The 13,382-nt window shown below is 29.5% G+C and overlaps 2 protein-coding genes across 5 annotated transcripts in view; one reads left to right on the top strand and one right to left on the bottom strand.

Moving 5' to 3' along the window:
- LOC107443113 (uncharacterized) overlaps positions 1-9,133 on the top strand; it is a 56,083-nt gene extending 46,950 nt beyond the window's left edge. For both annotated transcript variants that reach the window (XM_043043838.2, XM_043043839.2), the window contains exons 11-14: positions 964-1,098; positions 3,229-3,377; positions 6,961-7,120; positions 8,855-9,133. In XM_043043838.2, coding sequence (XP_042899772.1) covers positions 964-1,098; positions 3,229-3,377; positions 6,961-7,120; positions 8,855-8,917 — 507 coding nt within the window. In that variant the 3' untranslated portion in view covers positions 8,918-9,133. The remainder of the gene's footprint in view (positions 1-963; positions 1,099-3,228; positions 3,378-6,960; positions 7,121-8,854) is intronic.
- A 104-nt stretch (positions 9,134-9,237) lies between these two features.
- LOC107443115 (poly(A) RNA polymerase GLD2) overlaps positions 9,238-13,382 on the bottom strand; it is a 28,004-nt gene continuing 23,859 nt past the window's right edge. For all 3 annotated transcript variants that reach the window (XM_071183465.1, XM_016056878.3, XM_071183466.1), the window contains 2 exons: positions 11,796-11,899; positions 9,238-9,420 (listed from right to left, as the gene is read on the bottom strand). In XM_071183465.1, coding sequence (XP_071039566.1) covers positions 9,296-9,420; positions 11,796-11,899 — 229 coding nt within the window. In that variant the 3' untranslated portion in view covers positions 9,238-9,295. The remainder of the gene's footprint in view (positions 9,421-11,795; positions 11,900-13,382) is intronic.

Here is a 13,382-nt window from a genome sequence, read left to right as displayed (position 1 = left end):
TAAATGTATATACAAAAATTTAATGAACGCTTTAAAATTAGAAAGAAAAAAAAACAATAAGGGTACTAACTTCTAATATACTAATCTAAGTACATTAAGAACTCAACTTTTCGTATTTCAATACTATATGTTAATGGTAGATAGCAGCACAGAAAAGAAATTTCTTTCAAAATGACTTTTCAGAATAAAACAATCACACGTGATTTCTTCTTGAGTTTATTTGCAAATGGCTGATAGACAGAAATAACATATGATTCTATTTGATCATGCTCTAATCTGCTGACAATTGCCAAAATTGTTTTGTGTTCGATGACCATTTCTGGTAACTTCATGATCCCATGCTCATAATACTTTTGGTCCTTATCACAGCAAAGAACTCGAGCAAATATGATTTAAGGACATCGTTATGACTGAAATTTTTAGCATTTAAAAAGTTTTGTTCGATAAATAATAATCCGATGATGCAAAATCGAAGCTATATGGGGAATGCAAGAAAATTAACCAACCAAGCTTCAGTAATTTTCTACGTGTTGTTGAAGATGAATTTCAGAATTTCAATCACAATTTCGTATCAGAACATGATTATTTTGCTATTTGCTATCTACAAATACTTCCAATCTTGCATCATCGGATAATCAATTATTTAGAAATTTACAAAACTTTTTAGATGGAAAAAATTCAGGTCTTGCCCAGGACCTCAAGTTACGCTTACTTGAATTTTTTGCTGTATTGTGGAACAGATGTTCCTTGAGATCGGGATCAAGAAGTTATCAGAAAGCTGGCAAAATGCCATTGATCAGAATGGAAGATATTTGACTAATTTAAGTTTATCTTTTGTACAGAAAAAAAAAAATTCACACTAAAAAACGAAATTACTTTCTTGCTAATTCAGTATTTATATTTTTCTCAAAGCAAAATGACTTTGAGTTATGTGCATGAATAAGAATGTTTTATTTATTGCAGTCCAGATGCGCTGTCTACTTTCCCCAAAGCACCTTAATATCTCAACAGCCTTATGGAGATTTTCAAGTGTCACTTCTAAAGAAGGATGTGTATGAATTTTATACACTATCTACTCTTCGTCTATTGGATTTGGAGGTGAGGTATGCTTAATGAGTATTGAACTCACTTAGTCACAGGTCAAACGTCGATTTCACAAGCTTGTGAAATCGACGTTTGACCTGTGACTAAGTGAGTTTTTATATTTCTGATGATTTTGCTTGAGTTTCTTTTCTTAATTTGTTATTTGTATTTCATGTTTTTTTTCCTGGACTTCTATACAAAACCATCGGGGTACTGAGGGAGTTAATTTAGGCATTTGCTTCTCCCTCAATTAGAAATGGTTTTGTTTTTATGGCTACCGGGGCCGGTATCCCCTGAAGACGTCGGCTTCGGTGGTCATATTTTTATTTCCTTCGTTTCCTTTATTGATACTTTTTCCTGAAATTTCTGCTGCTTTTTAGTGCGTTTTTTTTCAAAGAAGTTTTATTTATTTAGAATTAAAAATATTTGTGTTTTCTTTTAGTACTTATAAATACTAATTTGGTCACGTAGTCTACCAATCCTACAACGATCCCGTTGATCATTCAGATAACCTGGCATAACGAATAAATTACATTTAAGTATTACAGAACACGAAATAAACAACTTTTTTGATTAGAGCTATAAGCTAGCAGGCATTATTGATGTTATCTTTAAAATATTTGACAAAATTGAATCATTATCACTTTACTTAAAAAAAAAAGCTTCAGCTAAACCAATGAGAAAAGTCAATTTTTTAAATGAATAAAAAATATAATTGAAAAATACTACTTAGTAATTTGTTTACAATTAAACTCATTTAGCTTCAAGTTGAATGTCGTATTTTTAGAGAATACGGTTTACCCGTGATCCGGTATGCAGACACACACATAAATTCTTTATTTCATTATATATATTGATAAGTGATGGTAATATCAGATAATATTTTTTATACAAAAATTAATAATTTTTTTAGTGTTTGGTACATAAAAGTTTATTGATATAATACAAAAACAAATGCCTTTATTTCTGAATAAATAAATATTAATATTATATCTTGTCTTCAAATTTCTTTCGTGAACTGATCGTTAAGACACGGTTCCCAGCAGATCTCCGAAGTCAAGCATCACTGGCTACGGTCAGTGTGCGGGTGGGTGACCACTTGGATCAGTCTACGTAGGGACCGAGGGTGTGCGGTATTTTATTTTATAACCGTCGTTGAACAGCCGACCCAATTTCATGGGTTTACGACTACTAATGTTCAACTCCGTAGCCTTGTAATTTTGAACCAATCCAGAAGACAAGGAAACTCCTGGATCNCCATCCCCTCCGCAGAGGATCAAAATTGCGATGGCATGTCTTCGGATCATTCTCCGAGATGTTTCCCAAACCGTCGCCAATAGCCCATTGTGCAGCTCCAGTGCGACGTAAATTAACAACAACATCAAATTGCTTTCATGAGTAGCTTGCTACCCCATGAATATTTGTGGCGGACCTTTGGGAGCCCTACTTAAAGTCACAGTATTGATTACTGTAATAAGTTTAACTGGATAAGCTTCAATAAGATATTGAGCGCTGCATAAAAGTTTTAATGCTTAGTTACAGAATGGAATATATTCTGGGTGAAATTGTGTGTGATCCTTATTAATTGCCCAACATTTTAGAAATTTCCAGAGTTAATTGTGAATTCCAGTGGTATTTTTAAATTCTCAAAGAATTTTATAGTTTCTCTGTTTATAACGAGAGTCACTTTTTGTAGCTTTTAGAGTACAATTTTTTAAATATTTAATTTTTAAAAGCACTCAATCATTAAAAAAAATTCATAGCATTTTCTTATGTAAGTGAAGGTGATGATATGTTTGATAGCTGATTGCCAAACTTCCTCATTTTGAAAATAAGATGTAAAATATGATTTAATAAAATTCATTTTCATAATAAATGTAATGTAAATATAATAGTACAATTCCCAAGAAATTTTTGAATTTCACGAATAATCACTATTATTATTTTTAGTAGCTTAGTAACTAAGTAGGAGCACTTTTAAAAGTGTTTATTAGTTATGAGTACTTAAAGGTTAAAAAGAATTATTAATTTTATTTCAAAATGTTTAAAATCAGTTATTTATAATGACAGTAATAGGTATATGATTGCATTGATAACTATTTATGATTGAAAATTCAATATATTTATCTGGAATATTTCTTTTAGAAAAATTTATTTCGAGATGTAGTGCATTTGTGGTTCACAGGATGGCCTGATGTAGGTGTGCCAAAAGATTCCTCGAGCTTAGTAACATTCGTGCAACAGTGTCGGCCATTTATCAACTGCAACTCTGGTCCTACAGTTGTCCATTGCAGGTAGGTCCTTGAAGACAGTTTAGATTTAGGGCCAATCCCTTCAGCAAGGCTCTTCCAGTTTTCTTTATTAGGACCTATTTATAAATATAAATAATTTTGCGAGCAATATTTTTTTAAAAATAATATATAAAATTAAAGGTTAACTAATTAATTGCAATAACATTTATGTTTTTACAAATTTAATGAGTGGACAAAATTTAATATTTTCGTTTACCAAACAAGCTGATATTTTAAATACAACTTATGCGTATATCACTTCGTGTATGAAGCTGATCGAATTTCTAAATCATTTAACGAATCTCTTTAACAATTATTTAATATGCTATATTAATGTAATTGGCAATGGTTAATAAATTTAGACACCCATTCAAATATGCTTATCTTAAAAATAGCGTATTAAGGTAATAAAATAGAATTAATTATAATGAAAAAACTACATTTTTAGTTTTAAACTTTTAATTTAGAAACCAATCATAATCAAAAATATAATAATAGTAAAGCAGAATAAGAAAAATAAATATTTCAGGTAAACACTTTAAATTAGGGATATAAAAATATTCCATAGAAAAACGTTACCTTTATGACTTTTATTAATTTTATCCTGATGACAACCAAAAATATTCGGAAATTAATGTAGGAAAATTGGATCCAACCATGTGACTTTCCGGTTTATAAAAATGCAGACAACGAAAAACTGTGTTAGACTATTCTACTCTTTTATTGTATTGATATTTATAGCTCGTATTTGAAAAGGCTCATTAAAGTAACAATAATTTCTGATTTAATAGCGTTCCCATTTCTGATTGGCTGGTTGATGCATATGAAGCGTAAGACTTTACAATGGGCCATTATTTCAATTTCCATACATATTTTGCAATTATCATTTTTGAAAATTCATTTATATTTGAAGTTTTATGAACTAAGTAATAATACAATAATAAAATGCAATAAGTAAAATAAAATATTAGTAAAAAAAATTAATAAATTAAAATAAATGTTTAAAAACAATATGCAATTAGTGGATGGTCCCTCAGATAAAAAATTTACGTTTAGGAAACTCAATTAATTCTTATCTTTATTAAATTAAATGAATAAAAGGGAGATGGAAATTTTGAGGTTAAGAAGCTTTGTGGTTCTTGACTGCTCTGAGGATCAACATGAAAATATGTACTCAGTGAATGATCCCTCAAGTTAATTCAAAGATCATGGTACTAATCTATAAATAGAATAGATAGAGCAAGAAGGCCATTAGTTTGCCATTGACGAAGACGATAACACTTCAATAACGATGAAATTCACAAGAGAAATAAAATTTTCTTTTGCTATTAAAATTTGGTCCCCGAAGATTCGATAGAAGTTTCGGTTCCATTTCAGAGAGTGGAAAATGAAGCCTGAAATTGAGTATATCTTGCGAAATAAAGCAGAGTTGTACACGAGAGTGCAAGAATCCTCCACATGGCAGTAGCTTGGTTGCCGAAATTTCTGACTTGGCGATACCCTGGGGAAAATATCCTTTTTGGCGCAATTTAACTCAACTACTTCAATTTGGAGCATGTAGGCGCAGGTTTCCACAATTGGCGCAGCACTTGCACCACTGTGAACAGCAACTAAGCGATAGATTTGTTTTAAAATCTGATTTAAGAATAAATTTGATACAATGTCGAGTTAGTTTGTTTAATAATTATTATTATTGTATAATAATAATAATAATAACTAGTGGGCTGCGCCCCCTGCTCGCTAACGCTCGCCAACCCCCGAAAATTGCTACGCAATCTTATATGGTTTGCCTCGCAAACCAAGCTCACTACTAACTTAGGTACATTGCAAATGCACAAAATTCTAAGAATTCAAAACAATCATTCAAATCCATATAACAACTTTTTTTTTAAAAAAAAATTACATCTTTTTAGTAAATACTAAGTCATTAAAATAAATTTGAATTCAAATAAATGACATGTAATTCGTTAAACCTATTAGAAATGTGCTATAGTATAATTCGTGATATAAATCAAAAATCGTCAAATAAATTCGTAATATGTAAATTCGTGAAAAAAAGCGCTTTCGACAAAATACTAAAATAGAGATCTATCGACAAAGACTATCACTTCTGCCTTGCTTATGCTCTCTCTGATTATTTCAGTTTCCGTTTTTAAAAGCGCTATATGTTGAGCTATTTCAGCTAGATTTGGCATGTGACATTTTTAGCTGCAATCATTGGTCGATTTTCTAGCGTTGCCATTCAGGGAGTTGTAATGAAGCTTTTTTTTATCGCCGTGTAAGAGAAATATATATATAGATATATATATAGATAATTGTTATTATAATATAATTGTTATAATTATAATAATATATAATAAATATTATTAATAAATATAATTAACATTATAATAATAATTGTTTATTAATTTCATATAATTTACTGACATTATTGATAGTAAAAACACTCTAGAACGGCAGCAGGAGCTGCAAATTATCACAGCAGCTGCATTACATTACCTAAGAACGGACATTAAAACTTGGTCATTATTTCGCAAAGTGCATAATGCCATAAATATTCATTAATTAAAAAATATTAGACTAATTTGGAAATAACAATACATTTTAATAAGAAATAGGAAACTAACTAAATAATCGATAATTGGTGCTTCTTTTCAATGTTATAATACGTAAAAGTACCATTTAAAATTGTACACTAAAAAGAAAAAAATGCAATTAAAATAATTATCTGATCTGGATAGCCATTTTCGACATACGTCCGGGTAACAATGACATACTTCTAGATAAATGCCAAGACCTCATATTTTAAGCCGAAAAATAAACCACGTATAAAGAAAAAATTCGTATGACAAGAATATTGATGAATTTATTGCACCCTTTAAAAAGAAATTTACGAAAATATTAAAAATATTTTTTTAACTAAAATAGAAACTTGAATATTTGGCCCTTTTTCTGTGACATCCTTAGGCGGTTGCCTTGGATCACCTTATGGCAGATTCGGTTTTGGTTTCAAATATTTTTTACATACTAATATCTAGAGTAAAAAAAATTTCTACTTAAGCATATATAAATTTTTTTTTAAAAGTTAGAAAAAAATTATATCAGTAAAGAATTTTATTAATACCTTCTAACCTTTGAAAAAAGTACTTAATTTAATGGAGAATTATTTTTATATTTAACTGCTTAAATAAATTATTCTTATTTTTAACTAATTAAACAAATTATTTAAATTAGTATTCTTTAAAAAAAAATTGATAATATTACAACCATTATTTTAATCTATTAAATGTAAATTATAAAGAGTTTGCAAATTTATAATAAGTAATTTTTCTAATAATTATACCACATAAAATTAAAAGATAATAGTAATCTAAAATGTTGGAGGGGACATCTAGTTTCTAATATTATATCAATAAGAATAAAATAGAAAATTAAATAGTTTTTCTCTTTTTCCGTAAATTTTTTTTACACTACATCTAAATTTATCACTACAGTACTATTTATTGAAAAAATTTAAAAGTTTCTAAAAATTAAAAAAAATCAGATTAATATCATGTAAAAAAATCCATTTCCTATTATTTTTCAGTACTGGAACGGGACGAACAGGTGTTTTCATTGCACTGGATATTTGCATGAGAGAATATGATCAATCAAGATCCATCGATATTCTGCAATGCATCTCCCAAATTCGAAAGGATCGATCAGGAGCCGTGCAGAATAAAGACCAATATATTCTTATTCATGACGTAAGTAAAAAATACAAATTTAAATTTTAGTAGGTGATGATTCCGGATAGTTAACCTTTAGCATTTTACCTCAAAGATATTTTGCAATATCAATGAATCACTTTTTCAAAAAGAATTCTTTTTTTTCAAAATAAAGATATTGCTAAAATAGATTAAATTCTCGCTCATTAGAATTGAAATCAAGTGATAAAAATCTTATTTTATTTACCTTTAACACCCAAAGTGTTCAACGAAGAAATACAAATTTTACAAGGTAATAAAATATGATGAACTAAACATTTTTCATTATATAGAGCATAGGTTGCCAAATGCAAAGGATGTGAAATCTATGATTCAAAATGATTTTATTTTAAATAACAATTTTTTAAGAGATTTTTATTCTCAAGAACTAGACCATATACTTTCGCATATTCTGGCTTTAGTATATGAAAATTACTTTATTAGCTCATTACAACCGAGCTGAACATTTCATCTAAAAACATCATGCCTTCATTTAACCCTTAATAAAGCCACTTTTTTTCTAGTAATGTAATGTTAAAATATACTTCCAACAGCCATAAAGGATTTATACAATAACAGAGAAGCTTGTAGTGATTAAAACTTACAATCATTATATTTTGTGGTAAAAAATGTTTTTTGTCATGATTAGTCATTCATAAATTTATAAACTTCTGAAGATAATAAAAGTGACACCATATACATAATTGTATAAAATTATCAGAGTAATGAAATTGTATATAATATAGTATGTATAACTCTGTTTAAATTATATAAGTAAAATGAGAGTTTATTTTGATGTTTTCTTTTTTAAATTACGCCCGCCATCGTCTTCGCAGACATAAGGCGTCTTGCAGTCCAATACAACGCTGAAGTAGCTCCAGAAGGTGAGAGGGCACAAAAGTCATCACAGGAACGAATGTCAAGAAGAGGGGGGCAATCAAATAGATGCTCCCCAGTCATAGGCGAAGTGTTACAGAGCACACAAAGAGGTGAATTGACCATGTTAATTTTAAATAGATGGGCCTGCAAGTAGTCATGTCCAGTAATTATTCTAAGGCAAGCAACTCCCTCGGCTCTGGGAAGGAGGGAAAGGTGAGAGCGCTGCTGGTCATCAAGAAGGCTAGCCCAGGACTTTCCATCAGCTAAGTCCCTAAGAGCAGATATTGTTCTGTGCCTGAATTTGCTCTTAAGAAGCCGCCTTGCATTTCTAAGGGGAACTGGATGAGAAGATGGATGCAATGCTGAAGCCTCTCTAGCCAACATGTCAGCCTGTTCATTTCCATAAATGCCACAATGGCCAGGGATCCACTGGAGGAAAACCTCTCTTCCAGAACAAAGAAGAGAGTCGATGCGTTGTTTATCGATGTCGATGCGTTTTGATATGGGGGTATGAATATGATGAAAAATCATCATTGGCACTTATCTTTTTTACCACCTAGTATCATTTCCTATATCTTCCTTTGATTTCAACTTCTATAAAATGCCTCTTTTAACACGTACCATGATTTTTTTTTTCTAAAAATTTATATTGAACAGAAAGTATTACAACTCATTTTGTGATTTTTCTAAATGGAAATAAGGTCTGAAAACTCAATTCTTAAAATAAAAAGTTATTTCATTTCTATCTGTTCAAGAACTGCATAATAAGTTTGTGCGAAAGTGGTTAAAAATATCATTTACTGATTGATCCTATGCTAATTAATTTATTTCTAAAAGTATTCATTTGTTTTTTAGGCCATGCTAGAGTATATTTCTCGTGTGATAAATCAGTCCCAACGACCCTCAATAAGCAGCTAGCATATTTCAGAAAGTGATCGCCACTGTGATTTAGGAGTTGGACAAGAAAACATGAATTGTTGAACTGAAAGATATTTAATTGTTTGTACAAAAAATGTATTTTATGCAGTGTTGCGTGTATTTTAGCTTTTATGGCAAAGAAATTTAAGAATGTATTTATTTTAATTATCTTCAAATTGATATGATGTTAAAGAAATAAATAGTATATATTTATCATTATGTGTCTTTAAAAATATAATGGATGTAAAAAAAGATTAGTATTGCTTTCTGTAAAAAAAAAAAGATCAAACAAGAAAAAGATTGAGATCAAACAAGAGCACTTAAATGAGAAAATATACCCTTTTATTTTCTTTACATCAAAATAAATAGAATATAACATCACAAACATCCTAGATCTCCCTTTTGTACAACAGCATTGTAGCTATAGTCAAAAACTGATTTGATGTAGGCAGCTTTTTTAGAGTTGTTCACAGCACGAGCTGTATTCACTTGCTCAAAAGGTTCTGTAAGAAGTAATTAATGGCAAATAAATATTGTGATAAGTAGACAAAATTCCAAATAAGATCAACTAACAAATCATAAACTTCTTAAAAAGCCCAACAGCCCCTTATATGCCTTAGCTGCCTCAATTATGTATTCCTTACAACATTATCTATCTACAGCAACATTTATTTTTAAATTTTCAAGTTTTTTTCCGGTGTCATCCAATCATCTATTTCAGGGGTTTCCAACTTACATGAAGACGTGGGCCGCAATTAAAAACACCAGTCAAATGGCGGGCTGCTACTTTATCAAAATTTTATATAGGATTCTTTTATGCTTGAAGAACATTAAATATTATTATCAAGTTGTACAAAACAAAAGTATTGAATTATAAATTAAAATAACAAGTAGATTTTTAAAAATATTTAATTGCATATTAAAATTTTTTGGCTACTATAAATTTAATGTGCACCTATGTATTAAAAAATTAATGTGCAACAGAACACATAGGTAGCACAACTGACACTCATTGGCGCCTGCAACAGGGACCGAGGAAGTGTACTTGTATTCGAATGAAAACTTAATAAAATAAGAATTATATTTTACAAATAATGTAATTATGTATCATTTTGAATCTTCTCTTAATCAGAAACATAGTGACAAGATTTTATTTTTTTAATTTAATTTTGTGATAAAGTAAAAAATTTTTTGACTTATTAGGAATTATAGCTATAAAAAAAAATTTCAAGCATCTAAAAAATGTTTTCTTCTTTTCCGCTCAGGTAATATTTAATTAAAAGAATTTAAATAAAACGTGATATTCAATACCTCCTTTATACGTTTTAAAATTTACAAATGTAAATAATTTCGTCCAAAAGGAATGGTTTCAAAAAGTTAAATCGGAGAATTACTTCGAGAAAATTTCTGATACGCACATGCTAAATTATATTCACAAAATACAAAAAAACAAAATAAAAAAGGGTGACATACACGATTATTTTTGTATTTGAATAAATATTTTCTTGGGTGCAAAGCCTGAGAAATAAATTTTTTTGCACCGTTAATATGTTAAATTTCACAGAAATTAAGTTTTTTTTAGCGAAAAGTATTTGAAACTCATATAGATTTCTTACGAAAATTGTCCACAGAAAAATGACAACTAATATATTTTAGTTCGTGGGCCACAAAAAAAGGTTTCGTGGGTCACCAGTTGGTAACCACTGATCTAGTTGGTGGACTTCCTCTACCACAAGATCCCTCAGGTTTTTTGAATGTTAAGAGTCTAGTGGTATTTTCAGAGCTTTTGTACACATACCCCAGCAACTTCAATCTATTACTACTCCTACCTACTCGACTTATTTGTGGTTGCTTATAAAGCTTTTACTATTTAAAGTTGTGTCTTGTTCTCCAATGCTCTTCGTCCTGCACTGAACCAAGGAAGGCTCAGAAAATTTTTCTTTCGAACGTGTGGGTTTTGCATCACCCTTTGCTTATAACACTTACATGGTAAAACCTGACATCCTGGTCCACTTGTTGTAGCAGACATATGCAAAAGGTTAAGATGTATCACTTACAAAAAGTAAAACCGTAACAGTGTCTTATATATTTTTAGTTTCGTTTTGTGACTGTTGAGATAAGATTACAATTGTCTTCTCAGCCCAAATAAGCATTCATTAGCCCTTCTGATTTTGTTATCAAGTAGCATTAACTACTTAGCACCAAATAATAAGATTTTGATATAATGAAAGATTTTGCATTGAGTATCCCCGTTTCTATAACCATTAGAAATATAACTATCTCAAGAGTTTGCTGCATTCATATGGTAAATGATGAGAAATTTTCAGTAATGACATTGAAATCCATCAGTAAAGAACACTTCACACTTCAATAATTTTTTAAAACTATATTGTAAATAAATTACAAAAAATGTGAATAATCATGTGATTGATATTATATTGAAATTTGTTTATCAAAGTTTGACAGCATTATTTTGACACAATATAATAATTTTAATATATATCATGTGCAAAGAAAATTCAAGAATTTGCCTCTATTCATAAGTGTGAGCACCTTCAAGTTTGTGAATTCTAAATAGTTTCAGCCTGATAATGTATTTTCATTCTTTTGTCATAATTTAGCTTGTGAAACACTTAAAATTTCATCTAAACAATACTGTAATTTCAAAGTAAATAGAATGTTTTTCCTCAGCAATAATTTAGATGTACAGAACTTTAATTCGAGTATACATGCAGTTATTTTTTTTAATCATATTTAAAAGAAAATTTAGTTACAAGAATATTAAGTTAAACAACTGTATTAGATTAAAAATTTCTTTTCCATAATTTTGAATTCTAACACTTAACATTTTAATTTTATTATAGATATTTTGTTTTACCTTCAATATCAATCCAATGTCTTAAATTCTTTTCTTTGGTTAATATTTTATCAACTCTGGGTAATAAACAACCCAGACGTACAGATATTCTTTTTTCTTTATAGCTGAAAAAGAAAGAAAAAAAAGTTAAATAATGTAAAACCTGTGGTTGGAACAAAGGAGTGAAAAACCAAATAAAATAATTAAATCCAAATATGCACTTTATTAAAAGAAATTAAAAGCTGCTACTTTCTTATGAGTTTATTGTGACTTTAATTAAAAGCCCTATTTTATCCCCCTATCGAATTTTAGAAGAAGAAAAAACATTTATTTTCATCCTCTCAATTAAAAACAATATAATTTAACAGCACATCTTTCAAAAAGGTTTCACTTTAATAGAATTTTTTGAAATTATGCAAATTTTTCTCAAAAACAAACATGTAATATTATTTGATAAGTAACATAATTCTATTCAATAGTCTGTCTTAATTATGTGTTTGAAAAATCACATTTGTTTTAACTGGTGAAAGCTTATTTGGACACTGAAAGAAAACTTTTTTAACATAACCTGAGCAAAAACAGGAAGATATTTTTATTATTAAATAACCATTTTTGAAAATGCCGATTTTGAAATTGTATTGGTACAGTTTCTTAGAAAAATTCTTAACGAAACTCTAGAGCAGGGGTCCCCAACCCTATGCCTGAGGGCACCATGGCATCCGTCGATCGGTCTAGGTGTGCCCGCTGCTTGTGTCCAACGATAAAATATTTCAGTTTTCCATTTTCCTATAAAATTCTATGCAATTTTTTTTTTCTTTTTCAATATTCAACACAACCAAAGTAGAAATCGCCATGAAAACGACCTCCATTCCCACAGATATAAGCACAAAGCAAAATATAGCTGACTTCTATACTATATAGCTGACTTCTATACTGACTATATACATCGTATGTTTTGCAAGCATTTTAGTAATAATTTATTTTGCACAAGAATATTAATATTAATTATATTCATATATTGAATTAATTTTTAAAAATACATTTTTTGTGCACTATATGTAGTGTGTATTATTACCTATATCTATCAACTATAAATTTATCTTGAAAAAATAAATGGTGCCCGCCATTCGGCCGATATTCTGGTATTTGCTCTAAGGTACAAAAAGGTTTGGGACCCCAGCTCTAGAGTAACAACCATTACATCACTTCCAATCTGATTATGCAACAACCTAGAGTAGTCAACTTGCTTCAACTCCAAGTTGCATAACTCCACAATTACTGTTACATGATTTTTTTTCCATGTTCAGAAAGAGCATCATCTATCTTCAATTTCATGCTAATAATTTTTGATTTTCTTTATTTGAAAATCTGTCTTCTATGGGTGTAGAAAAATTATGCTAAACCAAGGAGGCAACAATTTATCACCCCTTCTTGCAATCAATGCACTGATTGTACATTGATTGCAAGAAACCAGTCAAAACCAGTTAAGGAAGAAAGGGATAACACCAGTATAAAATCAGAAAACTTGCCTTTTTTTTGTCCTTGTTGTTTGCACTTTTAGAATCAATACTGCACTGCATTGAATTGGGATTGATGACAAAAAGAATA

Source organism: Parasteatoda tepidariorum, chromosome 7 (assembly GCF_043381705.1).
Source record: "Parasteatoda tepidariorum isolate YZ-2023 chromosome 7, CAS_Ptep_4.0, whole genome shotgun sequence".
NCBI classification, from domain to species: Eukaryota; Metazoa; Arthropoda; class Arachnida; order Araneae; family Theridiidae; genus Parasteatoda; species Parasteatoda tepidariorum.
The sequence above is the reverse complement of the archived record's forward strand: the minus strand, read 5'-3'. Positions and strand labels throughout refer to the sequence as shown.